This window comes from Perna viridis, chromosome 11 (assembly GCF_037379345.1).
Source record: "Perna viridis isolate PV_CMFRI_1.1 ecotype Kerala chromosome 11, ASM3737934v1, whole genome shotgun sequence".
In the NCBI taxonomy this organism is placed as follows: domain Eukaryota; kingdom Metazoa; phylum Mollusca; class Bivalvia; order Mytilida; family Mytilidae; genus Perna; species Perna viridis.
In genome coordinates this window covers 15,732,410-15,746,188 of record NC_142455.1, presented here as the reverse complement: position 1 = coordinate 15,746,188, position 13,779 = coordinate 15,732,410, and the positions used below count along the sequence as shown (strand labels likewise).

Sequence of the window (13,779 nt, the reverse complement as noted above, 5' to 3'; positions counted from 1 at the left end):
ATTCATCTTCATGTTTACTGTTTTGAAGTAGTGACAGAAGGGGGTCAGATCCAGTGATTTTCAAAGAGGGCCAGATCCAGTGATTTCCAAAGGGGGCAGATCCACTGATTCCCAAAGGGGACAAAATCCAGTGATTTCCAAAAGGGGGCAGATCCAGTGATTTTCAAAAGGAGGCAAAATCCAGTGATTTCCAAATGAGGGCCAGATCCAGTGATTTCCAAAGGGGGCAAAATCCAGTGATTTCCAAAAGGAGGCAAAATCCAGTGATTTTCAAGCATACACAAGTAAGACTTGTAAGACTAACATCACAGAATGCTATTCAATATTTTTATATAAAATTGTTGGATCTCTGTTAAAAACATGTACCACACATTATTTCTCACAGCTGCATTGTCTATTTCGCTATACTGTTACTGCTTTAGGCTGACCTTTGCGTCCATAACCTTTCGCTGAAATTTTATTTCAATACTGCTTTTGGCATGTTATACTGAAAAGTTTTTTCCTTGAATTTCTTCTGACTTATGGCTTCCATCACAAAATGGTCGATTATTTGTTTGTTTACATAAACACAACCAGTATTTTTTTGTCTCTTCCACTTGAAATCTATGAGGTTTGAACTGAGGACGTTGTGGCATGTTTTTCTTTTGTGCCTTCATTTTGTGGCTACCATCACAGAATGGCTGAAATACAAAAAAAAAAGAACTCCAGTTTTTTAATTTAAGTCATACACATTAAAGTACATGTAGTTATTGGCAAAAGGGAGGTCACTCCTATTTGAAAATAAACAATTGACAATAAAACCTTCACTAAAGGTGTTAAGTTCAAAATGCATTTTAACTACAGGTAATATGAAGTGATGTAAAAACAGCCTCTGGTTTAGGTAGGTTTTTTTGGTTTATTCTGGGATCAGTTAAGACATTTCACTGTGACTACATTTGGAATCATCTCTATTATAAAGGAAATTTTAAAAAATCATGAAAACTGATTTATTCAACGGGTCATGGTTTTCCTTTCCTCGTTTGTCTACCCCGGACTTGACTTTTTATGAGCAACTCAGCGGGTGTTTCTAAAAAAGCAGAGGACGCTTACCCTACCGGTGCACCTGGTCCATGCTCCCAGTCTTTAGTGGAGTCTGAGTTGCTCATTTACTTTTGTTACTTTGTATGTATGATTTTAGTTACTTTATGTTCTTTGTTGTGTACGTCTGTTTTCCATGTCTGGTCTTTGTCCCTGGATTACATTCTTTTGATTACCGCTATAACCTTGGTTCCCTTGATTACTCTTAATACAGTTCAGAGGGGTATGTTTTATATATACTGTGGAAGAATAAATAAATGAATCATTTCCTGGGTGAAAACTGACCAGAGAAAATGTCTAATACCCCTGACATTTTAATGTAAATTTATACATGTAAAGAGCTCATACCACTGCACTGGAAATTGTATAGACAATTTATTCTTACCAAAACTGGCTAAGCCTTTTACAAACCTCTCATTATGGTTAGAACTATTCATACCCTACCGGTGTACCTGGTCCATGATCCCAGCAGTTTTTAGTGGAGTCCGAGTTGCCCATTTACTTTTTCTTTGTATATATTATTTTGGTTATGTTCTTTGTTGTGCATGTCTGTTTTCCATGTCTGGTCTTTGACCATGGATTACATTATTTTGATTTCCGCGACAATTTTTGTTCCCTGATTACTTTTAAAATTATAATTAATAATAAAAATAGAATTTTCCAATATGTACCACTTTTATTATTGATTCTTACATGGAGTAATTCATATTACCATTATTTTACCTGAGTATGACTAATTCCACATGTACACCAAGCATATGTTTTCCCGGCTTCTAGTACCATTGGAAAAGGCTTTTTATCTGTTGGTTTTCCTTTCATAGTAAGATCATATTCCCCAGGTTTTGGAGACTCCGGGTGTTGATTGTGAGGTTTATTACTGTTCTGTCGACATCCAGATATCTGAAATACAAGGTGTATATTTACTCTACATGGTAGAAATATTATTACATATTAGATATTTGATTTGGTAATTGCTGAAATTTTATTCATTCACTTTGAAGAAAAAAAATCCAAAGTACAGTAGCTTAAATCATAAACATCCATAGCACAATGTAGCTAAAAATATACCATAAACATCCACAGTACAATGTAGCTAAAAATATATCATAAACATCCACAGTACAATGTAGCTAAAAATATATCATAAACATCCACAGTACAATGTAGCTAAAAATATATCATAAACATCCTTGCTCACAATGGCTTCAGTTTATTAAATTTATACATGTATATATACAGGGACCATTCTCCTGTCTAGTCACTATTGATTGTGATATGAATTATCAAGACTGACTGTATGACTATTCATTGTTGGATATATACATGTAATTATATACATTGAGATTTCTTTCTATATGTAAACTGTTTATACATGTAATATCACCAGGGTTCTCACTGATATTTCTTCATGGTGACTCCTGGGACTCATCACTTTTCGGAAAGTTGAGTCCCAGATGAACTTGGTAGGTACCCCGTTTTTCCTGGTATAAAACCAATTTGAATGCTACGCTATTTTATGCATTCAGTACTACATGTACATATGTCCCATGTACAATCATACAAAGCCATATCTGACAGCAATTATGCATGTCATCCATATTAAATTGTGTAGAGTAAAGTCAGCATCATTTTTTTTTTTAAAACATACTTATACAGTTTGCAGGCTTCACGACATAACTCCATATACATTGTAATACTACCAGTAATAGTCTTTGAAAATAATTAGTTTACTCCGTTTTCATTTTGAATATGTTGTTAAGAGTTTACAGGCTTCATGACATAACTAACGGTACTTGTGCTGGTAAGTAACTACAACTGGAAGTTTTTTAGGGGTAATACTACAGTTTAACTTTGCACAATGACCTTCAAGACATGACTGCATATTCACTTTGTGCATTATTCACAGTTCAACATAAAACAAATATCTGATTTTCAACCTGCCTAAATTGGTTTAAATGAAGTCCAAAGAAAATCACCAATTAGAGGTAAAAGTGCAACATTTATTCAAGAAACATATTTTACACCTGCTACTTCACATACATATATTATCTTTTTTTCATATTTTAAACCCTCTTAATATTTAAATTTCAAATCAAGAGTTTCTCATTTCAGTTATGCAATTGATCACACAAAGTCAGCATGTCACAAAAGTACAACATCGTACAGGTAACAAAAAAATCCAGTTCTGAACAGATTTCATAGTGAAATATACATGTAACTTTTTCTTTCTAAAAGAATTTGTTTTACTCATTTTGAAATTTTTTGTCACAATATTGTATGGAAAATTTCATAATTTATTTTTTTGTAAAAAAATCATATGATGAACATCATGTATACATGTGAATAACTTAGCAACTTTCCATTTCATGTCTGGTTGTCAAAAAACGTTGAACAGATTTTTCATGATTTTTGGAATAGTTTTAATGATTTAAGAACAAAAATTCTATTCTACAAGTTAAAATACAGCTGATATCATGAGGATGCTTCATGCAGAAGCACAATGTTTTTACTAGATGCATCCAGCAAGTTTTAAATGTCTATGTATCATATTTGGATCACATCTCTTACATGTATATACTCTTTAAAATAAAATATTGAATTGAATTTAATCAACCAAAGATTTTTTTATTTATATGTAAGCATCATCTAAAAGTATGCCAAATGGGTACACCTTTGCAACAAGGTCCTTCAACTCAGATTTCGTGCAAAATATATCTTTTTCAAAGCAAGCACAGCTAAATCTGTGGCAAAGCCCCAGTACGAGTGGAAACCTAAATGGCAACATGCATGTGCAAGTTAGCAGGGTGCAGAATGATGAGAACAAAAATTCATTGTCCGGATATGTCGCAGAGAGAATGTGCATTGTTGTATATGTAAAATAACAATAAGTGTCCCTAATAATTATTTTAAAAATTTGAAATAATTAATTTTACAATAAGAGAACATAACACTGCAATCAATGTCGTCCATTTTGTTTTCTTCCCAAACTACATATGTAAGTTCCGATCTGGCTCCAATAACAAGTTCAAAACACACATACATGTAATTATGTACATGTATATACATTTTCTATTTAATAGTAATTCATATATTTTAATGACAGTCTTTTATCTAACTAGAAAAACAGTGAATAAAGCTCACTTGATGATACGCCCTGCTTTCCTCCAGGTTGGATACCCCATATGTGATTCAAGCATTCAGGTTGAAGATCAAAATGGGAGGTGTACAATGGCATCATGTGATGAATAATCTGTGAAAGTAACATCAAATTCTGTTCAGCAGTTTCAGAGGAGTTGTGGATTAGAACTGGGGACGATGGACCAGATGTACCGATACCATTCAAAAACAAAATAGGAGGTACACAATGGCACCATGTAATAAATATGAAAGAATGCAATCTGTCAAAATTACATTGTACATCAAATTCCATTCAGTGGTTTAAGCGGAGTTTCTGATTTGAAAAGGGTCCCCCCTTGGTTGACAAATGACAAAGTCCATATTTTACATCAGGAAACTGAAACATCATAGAAAACAAAGGATTTGCAGTAGTACTTTTAATAATGGCTGACTCAACTCAATATACAAGAATGCCGTAGCAACGAAATCTAATAGTCAAAGTGCAAATGTGTGTACGATGAGTTTGCTGAATATTTCATGGATACTACATAAACCCCAAAAAGTAGTTCAGATTGAAAAACATAATAGGAGGTGCACAATGGTATCATGTAAATTGTACATGTAATACAGAATATCTGAAAGTTTTATTCAATTCCATTCAGTGATTTCAGAGGAGTGGCAGATTAGAACAGATGAAAGGATGGATGGACACCATGATCACTATATACCTCCTGCTTTACAAGCTGAATATGTTAAATAAGAGGATCAATAAACTTGTATGTATGAGTATTGTCCAAAATTTGAATAGTTAACTTACTCTGCTGACTAAATACTGCTCATACATGTGCCTACAACTATTTGCAATTTACAGAAAAACTTGATCAAGAAGAAATGTTATGCTCACTTATAGACAATTACATAAAGGCAATGCCTGCTTCATATAATTTCATGCCCTTTAGCTGCAAACATTAACCCCTACATTTGGCTACAATGTAAATCGTCATGTTTCTGAAAGCTAGCACAAAAAAAAAAAATAAAAAAATAGCTACTTGGTGTAATCGCTAAGTACATGAGATCAAACCAGAATTAAAATGCGATTAATCTGCGTGTAAAACTACCTGTTTAGGTGAAAACAGAGCTCCTACAAAATTTGGAAGACGAAATCGACAGAGGGCTGACATGTTGTAGGATCGCATTAAAGTAAATAGTTTTTACCTAGTTTAATTTAAAATATTGTGAAATCGACGCAATCATGACAATTAATCATTGTTTGAATAAGTTAATGCACAAACTTAATTTTTTTTTTCATTTTATTATTTTATCGATCAATCAGGGTCGATCCCGACATTCACTGCGAATCTGTTTTGTTGCCATACACCCTTGACAACCTCACAAGCAGTCAAGGAAAACAGTTGTTGTGCATAGTTAAGAAGTTTATTTGGTGTTTTAGACCATAATTACGTAGATCTGACGAGGAAAAGCAGGCACAATGAGCCAAAGACAAGTGTTACAAGGTATGGTAGCACATGTTTTTTCAAACAATTTCTTATAATTATATAGAGAATTTCAAACTTGTCATTGACATTGGTATCAGCACTCAGGGCCAGGCTCAGTATGACAGTAACCTGGTCTACTGGCTGTTATAAAAGCTTTTCCAGGTCATGTGTACTTGAAAACTTAGGAAACTAGGTTTTAAGTCCCTGGTCCAGATATTATGTCATTTTTGGAGGCTGTAATATAAATTCCAGATTAAAAAATGGCTCTGTGAATGTCATAATTATTAGGATTGTAAGGTCCCAAAAAATGATATGCTCAACTCAGATTTGTTCCATATTACAGATGTTAATGGCTGTAGCTCTATTTACATTCATATCTGTAATCAACATTTCTTGTGGCATGATTATTATACTGTATAGTAAAGAACAAATACACTTATTATGAAACTCCAAGATATATTCTTGTTTTTGAAACATTTGTTGTCGAGAAGCTTCTTTTCATGACATGCTAAAGAGGAAACCTGCAAAAACAAAAAAGAAATATAACTGATAAAAGGGCATACATTTTGTTTGTATTCCCAATTTCCTTACCTTACATTTAAATTTTTCTGACTGGAAGCAGGAAATTAGGCTATTGTTTATTCATCATAATGGTCTCATAGTTTAGCTGTTCAGTGGCTCTTTAGGAGATTTTCTTCAAAAGATTCTTCAGTGGCCACTGGCAAGAGAGTAGTTATCTCCATATGCAATAATGAAGCAATAAATCCTTGCCAATTGATTGTTTAAACTACCAGTAAGTAGATCAGTGTGTTTGATAAATGTAGATTCCCTTTCTGATGGGAACTACTCTTTGTCTATAGTCAATCTTGAATCATAATACACAGTATTGGGATTTCTGCATGATTTTTAAGTTCATATAATGTGTATGCTTGTCAGGTCATTGGGTTAAATTTTATTTGGAATAAAATATTTTATGTCATTGAATTGTTTTTGTAGTGTTTGAGAACTATCAAAAGGCGAGAACAACATTTGTTCAGACAGTTGCAGAATTGGCCTCTCGGCCAGCCAACATTGAAACCCTGCAGAATGCTGGTGTTATGTCATTGCTCAGACCTTTGCTGTTAGACATTGTTCCAACAATCCAACAAACTGCAGCATTAGCCCTCGGTAGACTTGCCAACTACAATGATGATTTGGCAGAGGCCGTTGTGAAGGGAGACATCCTACCACAGTTGGTTTACTCCCTTGCAGAACAAAATGTGAGTTAAGGAATGAAATTTATGTTAACTTTCATTTGTAGCAATGATATTAATATTTTTAGAATTTCTATTATGCAGCAACAAATATTTTAGAAACATGTGAAATAAAACTCTTTTTTTATTAATAGTTGTGATAGGTTCTGTCACTCAATTTATGTTAATCATACATTGTTGAGAATACATGTATATATCACCACACAATGCGAGGACAGTGTCATTTTTTAAATGTATTGTTACGTTGGTATTATGTGATATTTATGACGCTTTTCTATTCACAATACATCATCGACATGTAAATTTTATTTTTTCCTTTTCGTCCAATTCACCAGGACATTCATTATTATGACTTTCATTTGAAATATTTATGAATATTTGCAGAGATTCTACAAGAAAGCAGCTGCATTTGTGTTGCGAGCCGTAGCCAAACATTCCCCACAACTGGCTCAGTCTGTTGTAGATTCTGGAGCTTTAGATGCTTTGGTAATCTGCCTTGAGGAATTTGATCCAGGAGTGAAGGAAGCAGCAGCTTGGGCTTTGGGATACATCGCAAGACACAATGCTGGTTTGTACATTTCAAGCTTCTTGTCTTTGACCAGACTGATACGGTTTAATGATTTATGTGTTATGTAGTTGTCCTTGTAAAAATCATGCAAAATCTGAAAAATGTGATGCATCCCAAAAAAGGCTACATATTTTTATTTTTGTAATTAATTGTTTTATGGGTCTATATTATGAAATGTGTAATCATTCATTTAAATCTGCTCTTAGGAGTTAATCAGCATTGAAAATCCAATAGATTCTGTTGTATTTGACAGTCATTTACAGAGTTATCTCCTATATAATTTTGAAATCTACAGTGCATTCTATATAATTTTTATCTCCTAAGAGCACAGGTTATATGAAAAGCCATATGTTAATTTCTGTTAGCTATAACATTTTAAACAAAATATCAAATATGTAGGCTTTCTAACCATGAATCACATTGTGCATGATTCTTAGCTGGAGTGTTACTTAATTATTTTCCTGATGTCAGATGTTTCTTTAAGATATTGGATATACAAGAGCACTATTGTATGTACTATCCTGAACTACTTTTATTATTATAAGTTGAAACATACCTCTTGTTAGTTGTTAAAACATTTGTTTTTGTGTATATGTTATTTTAAAATATACAAATTTGTTTTCATTCCAGAACTAGCCCAGGCAGTTGTTGATGCTGGAGCTGTACCTCTACTGGTTCTGTGTATCCAAGAACCAGAACTGTCTCTGAAGAGAATTGCTGCATCAGCTTTAAGTGATATCTGTAAACACTCCCCTGAACTTGCTCAGACTGTTGTTGATGCTGGAGCCATTGCTCACTTAGCCCAGATGATTCTTAATCCAGATGCAAAGCTGAAGGTAGTATTTAAGTAGCACTCCAGCTAAGAGTCATGCAAAATGTGATTCATGGGTGAAAACCCTACATATTTTTATTTTTGATATTTTTTTAATTGCCATTGTAAACAGAAATACATATTCTGTTTGTCATATAAACCATGTTCTAAGGAGATAAAAATTATATAGAATGCACTGTAGATTTAAAAAAATAAGGGAGATAACTCTGGAGATTATACAGTAGAATCTATTTGATTTTCAATATTGATTATCTTATAAGATCAGACAGATTGGAATGAATAAATACAAATTTCATATTATAGATCCATAAAACAACATAATTACAAAAATAAAAATATGTAGCCCTTTTTTGGAGGTGTATCACATTTTTCAGATTTTGAATGACTCTTTCAATGTCTACTACTTAATCAATGGAAAGGAATACAAATATAGACAATAAACAATATTTATTTGCATTAACACATTTACAATAAATAGACATGGCATGTCATACAACAATACAATACTTAAGAACAGAAAAACAATTAACAAACTACAATTATGACCATGATGTGACACTGGTATTTAAATATGATAGATTAACAAAAAAAAAAAAAGAGAGAGAAAATTAACATTTGTTCAATTTCAATTAGATCTGAGATTCCAGCATTTGTTCAGGAATTTCAGTGTTAATAATAGTATATCAGTTAAATTGCTATTTAGTATGTCAGATTGGTCTTTTATTTTAAATTAGGGTTACGATAAAGAAAAAAATTGTTCTCATCAGACTTTTGCAGCAATATAATTGAATGATACACTATCTTGATTAATTTTTGATTAATGCTAATTTTATGGAATAGTCTAATGAGCTTTTACACCTTTTTTATTGTTTATTTGAAAAACATAAAAAAAATTAAAAATATTATAGATCTACTTAAACTAAAACCACTAAACTGACATTGAAAAAACAGTGATTATTAATACATAATTATGAATTTGATGACGATTAATAATATGAATGTATGTATTTCTTCATTACAGAGACAAGTTTTCTCTGCCCTCAGTCAGATCTCCAAACATTCTGTAGACTTGGCCGAGATGGTGGTAGAGGCTGAAATCTTCCCAGCTGTTTTGACTTGCTTGAAGGATCCAGATGAATATGTGAAGAAGAATGTGGCTACTCTGATCAGAGAAGTAGCTAAACATACCCCAGAGGTTTGTTTGAAATTTTTTGTCATGAATATTTGTAGCATTATTTATCACAAAGAAATTAAATTGAATTTATGTAAAAAAAAAAAGTAATTGGTAATTTAATTTATTTAGAAATCATTGACAGATGACATGGTATAGCAAGGCTATTTTGTTCTTATGTTTTTCAGAAAAAGAATTATCTGCCCATTTTTGTGCACAAAACTCATTGTATGATTAATTTAATAGAACATTTCAATCTAAACCTGCTAGTAGGAATGTTTATTATTGAATATTTATAAGAGTAATCATACCTTTACCAGTATAAAACATTTCTTCCATATCCTTTTTCTCTTTCGTAGCTGGCACAACTGATAGTGAATGCAGGAGGAGTTGCAGCTGTGGTTGATTACATTGGAGAATGTAAAGGAAATGTCAGACTTCCAGGAATTATGATGTTAGGTTATGTTGCAGCACATTCAGAAAATCTAGGAAGAGCCGTAATGGTGTCAAAGGTAACAGTATTTTAAATTTATATATAATTATGTACATGTACATTACATTTTACTTGGTTTGATAAAAACACCTTTAACCCTTAACTACATATGTAGATGGAAGATGGTAAAAGACATGTTATTAAAAGATCTTTATATTAACAACAACAGTGAAACCTGCATTGCCTAATCTAGAAGGAGAAATCATTAAAACTTCTTGTTTGTGCTCACTTCTCCCATTTGTCTTTGACAGGGAGAAGTTTTTTGTAATAGATTACATAGACAAACGTGTCAATACTTTCTTTTTCAAACAGATTTTACTAAAACTTCTCCTTGTCATTGATGTCTAGATTCAGTCCTGTCCTGTGTTAAGTGACCTTCCATTGCAGAGATATACAGGTTAATTTGACATAGAATGTACTACATAGGGATGTTTTCATGACAGTCATGTAAGACAGATAATTGTTAAAAACATGCAAGTTTGACTAAATTTCAAAATATATGATAACTTTTTATCCCATGAAGCATTTCATATAATAGTTCAAAAAGGGAAATAATATTTATATTTTTTTAGATAAAGAAAACTTAATAAATATCTCTCAAAGAATGAGTTTTTGAGGGGGCTATTTTGGCATAATTTAGTGGTCTGTCTAAAAAGGCCAAAAGAAATTCTGCAAAAATATATTCTGGACTTAAAACTTAGTGCACCACTTATCATCCGCCAAAATTTTTCTGTACCTTTTTTTCTCTTAAACTGCTAAATTTTATACCAGCTGAAATAACTGGCCATACAGTATAAAGCAGCATTTTGACTGCATGCAACTGAATAAAAACTTTTTTTTACCTCCTTTTTTCATTTGACCTTTGACTTACTTATTTTCCACTGTAGGGTACAACAGTGTTAGCTATAGCTTTATCAGAGGAGGCAGAAGATCACATACAAGCTGCTGCAGCATGGGCTTTAGGACAGATTGGCCGACATACACCAGAACATGCTAACTCAATTGCCAAAGCCAATGTATTACCAAAACTATTACAATGTTATTTAAGGGCAGATGCATCTGAAGATTTACAGACAAAGGTAAAGATGTGTACTTAATTTCATTTTGAGGTGAAAATTACGTAGAAATGACTGAATAGGGAGTCATTACTACTGTGATATTGAATCTTTATGTGCATTTTAAAAGTTATATAGAAATTTCAAATTAGAGTTAGATGAGTTATTGGTAAATCCAAGTACCCTCCCCCCCCATTTCTTTTGTTTTAGAAATAACTTAGCTGTGAGTCTTGTCACATGAATAACTTGCATATTCCTACCTTTATTTCGCATCACTTTGTTCATGTTTGAATTCTATTGTTTCTTTTTCTTTTTAGAGTAAAAAAGCACTGAAGAACATATTACAGAAATGTGTAAATCTATCTGCGTTAGAACCATTGCTCCATGATGCACCACCCAACATATTGAAACACGTTGTAGGACAATTTAGCAAAGTTTTACCACATGATTCTAAAGCTAGAAGAACATTCGTTACATCAGGAGGATTAAAGAAAGTGCAAGAAATCAAAGCTGAACCTGGATCAGCACTAGCTGAATATATTAATACTATCAATAACTGTTATCCAGAGGAAATTGTTAAGTAAGTAACCATACAATTTGTCCTAACCTGTTTTATCTGATTTAGCTTGAGCTAGTAAAATAATTTATCACTTTTGAGACAAGGATATCATATTTGCACCATGTGAGATTTCCTGATCTCATCCATGGGTTACGTAAAATATGCAACATACGGAATGTCTCAATAAAATGTTTTATGGCATCTTGTAAATACAATAGAATTGTGCGAAGCAGAGCATTCTGAATTGGTGTACTAATAAAAACGAATTTAAATGTGAGAAAAAGTATCATACACTGTCAGAAAGTGCAGGACAAGGATATCACTGACACTTTGGGGAAATATTTCAATGTTCTATCAGTGTTTCTTCAATGAGCCTTGTTAGAGAAATTGAAAATGTTACCTTTAGGGAGAATACTTTTGAGACAAGCAAGGGTATTCCTATATTTTAGCCATGTGAGATTTTCTTATCTCATTTACAAATTAGATCAAACATATTCTGTTTGTAATTTTACATTTAAATGTTTTACTGTGTCTTATAAATACAAAGATAAAGTGAAGAGCTGGATATTTTGAGTTGGCATACTTTTTAAATATGAGGAAAAGGATCAAGCTGACCTAAGAAATCTCAGACACCTTTGGGTATGATTTTGGATTCTCTACATCAGATAACTGAGAATAATTCTTAATGTTTTATACTTCTTTTCTTTTTTTCCAGATATTACTCTCCAGGATATTCTGATACTTTGTTGGAAAGAGTTGATGGCTACGCCCCAAGAGCATAAACAGACATCAAAAACATTACATCATTTTTCATCCAATATCATCTTCATTAGTTCATTCAATTGTTTATCGATAAACAGATGTGATATGATTAAACATGCAGCAGCCGTGTATGGTTGTGTTTAATAAACAATAATGTGGTCTGTGTTCATGTGAAATTGATTTATGTAAAGCAGACTGTATAAAAAAGGGCAGATAATAAATGTATCCATAATTGTGATATTTATTATGACTGCCGAAGATGTTATTATAAATGTAAGAAAATTATAAACTTTTATTTAAAGGAGTGATCATTACTAATATCAGATGAAGTGATGAATTCTGCATTCACAACTTTCGTTTCTTTTCTAGTGAATGCTAGGTAAAGTGTAGTGGTGCTTTAAGATGAAATAACAAATAGATTTGATAAAAAAAACACAAAGCTAGAAGCATTGCCATTGACGTCTATTAAAAAAGTAATTTGAAGAATTTGAGATTATCTTCAAATACTCTTATATTAATCTAAAATCTCAGCATTTATAATTGGAAATAGAAATAATTAAGATTTCACTGCAACATTTAGGTGGCACGAAATGCAATTTAAAAGGTTATCTAAAATGTGAGGATAAATTGAAATACAGGAATTATGGGAAATAGTGCTTTGTGGAAGCTAAAAATACAAATTTTACAAAATATTTATATAGTTGCAAAATTAATGTATTATGTTTTTGTTTTATTTTTACGATATTGACAATTTTTACAATAAATACTGAAAATTTTCTTTATATTATTTATTTTGTTTTTATCAGGGGTCTTGCTAATTGTTTCTTTCTGATTGCCAAATGGTAGGCTTTTGCTTTATACAGCACAACTTAAGCTTCCCTTCAGATCTTTTTTGTGCGTCAAGGGAGCTAACTACCATTTTATTTTTATTGGTTGGGAAAAGGCAAGTATGAAATAGTTTGTCCTACAATATTTTAAGCAGTAATCTTTGATCAGACTCTTATTTTTCAATATATATATGGTACAGTATTTAAACTATTTTTATGTCCTGTTGTTCATCCTGCATTATTTTGACAAAAAAACTCACCCTACCTCTTTTTTATTTACTGTGAAAGTACTTTAATTTGTGGATACCAATTTTAATGGATTGGGGAAGAAACATAAGTTTGTGGATTCTTGAATTCATGGTTTTGAGGTTTTCAGTTTACACTTCAATGGAAATCTCCTTTTTGTTGGGAACCAAATTTCGTGGTTTGGCTTTCCCACGTAAACCATGAAAAATTGGTACCACACAAACAATAGTAATTTCACAGTACCCCAGCCCCTCATATTGGAAATCAAATGGTAGCTCTCTAAAGATTTCAGTCTCTCCTTCTCTATTAGAAAAAGGGACCCT

The 13,779-nt window shown here is 32.2% G+C and overlaps 2 protein-coding genes across 2 annotated transcripts; one reads left to right on the top strand and one right to left on the bottom strand.

Annotated features, from left to right (window-relative positions):
* Positions 1–313: 313 nt before the first annotated feature.
* LOC148603105 (uncharacterized) lies at positions 314–5,394 on the bottom strand. Its single transcript, XM_088553140.1, has 3 exons — positions 5,313–5,394; positions 1,801–1,977; positions 314–680 (listed from the first exon to the last, which is right to left on the bottom strand). The coding sequence occupies exons 1-3, from the start codon at positions 5,388–5,390 to the stop codon at positions 483–485; spliced, it is 453 nt and encodes a 150-aa protein (XP_088409266.1). The 5' UTR covers positions 5,391–5,394; the 3' UTR covers positions 314–482.
* A 167-nt stretch (positions 5,395–5,561) lies between these two features.
* Positions 5,562–13,165, top strand: LOC148603104 (sperm-associated antigen 6). Its single transcript, XM_088552857.1, has 9 exons — positions 5,562–5,708; positions 6,687–6,949; positions 7,328–7,511; positions 8,142–8,347; positions 9,365–9,538; positions 9,874–10,026; positions 10,895–11,086; positions 11,380–11,642; positions 12,337–13,165. The coding sequence occupies exons 1-9, from the start codon at positions 5,684–5,686 to the stop codon at positions 12,401–12,403; spliced, it is 1,527 nt and encodes a 508-aa protein (XP_088408983.1). The 5' UTR covers positions 5,562–5,683; the 3' UTR covers positions 12,404–13,165.
* The last annotated feature ends 614 nt before the right edge of the window (positions 13,166–13,779 follow it).

Excerpts from the sequence above, each read along its gene's own strand:
- LOC148603105 (XM_088553140.1), bottom strand. The coding sequence starts at position 5,390 with ATGCGATCCTACAACATGTCAGCCCTCTGTCGATTTCGTCTTCCAAAT. Across the intron at positions 1,978-5,312 it reads CTCTGTTTTCACCTAAACAG|ATATCTGGATGTCGACAGAA; the intron begins GTAGTTTTACAC and ends CTTGTATTTCAG. Across the intron at positions 681-1,800 it reads GTGGAATTAGTCATACTCAG|CCATTCTGTGATGGTAGCCA; the intron begins GTAAAATAATGG and ends TTTGTATTTCAG.
- LOC148603104 (XM_088552857.1), top strand. The coding sequence starts at position 5,684 with ATGAGCCAAAGACAAGTGTTACAAG. Across the intron at positions 7,512-8,141 it reads CATCGCAAGACACAATGCTG|AACTAGCCCAGGCAGTTGTT; the intron begins GTTTGTACATTT and ends TTTTCATTCCAG. Across the intron at positions 9,539-9,873 it reads TAGCTAAACATACCCCAGAG|CTGGCACAACTGATAGTGAA; the intron begins GTTTGTTTGAAA and ends TCTCTTTCGTAG.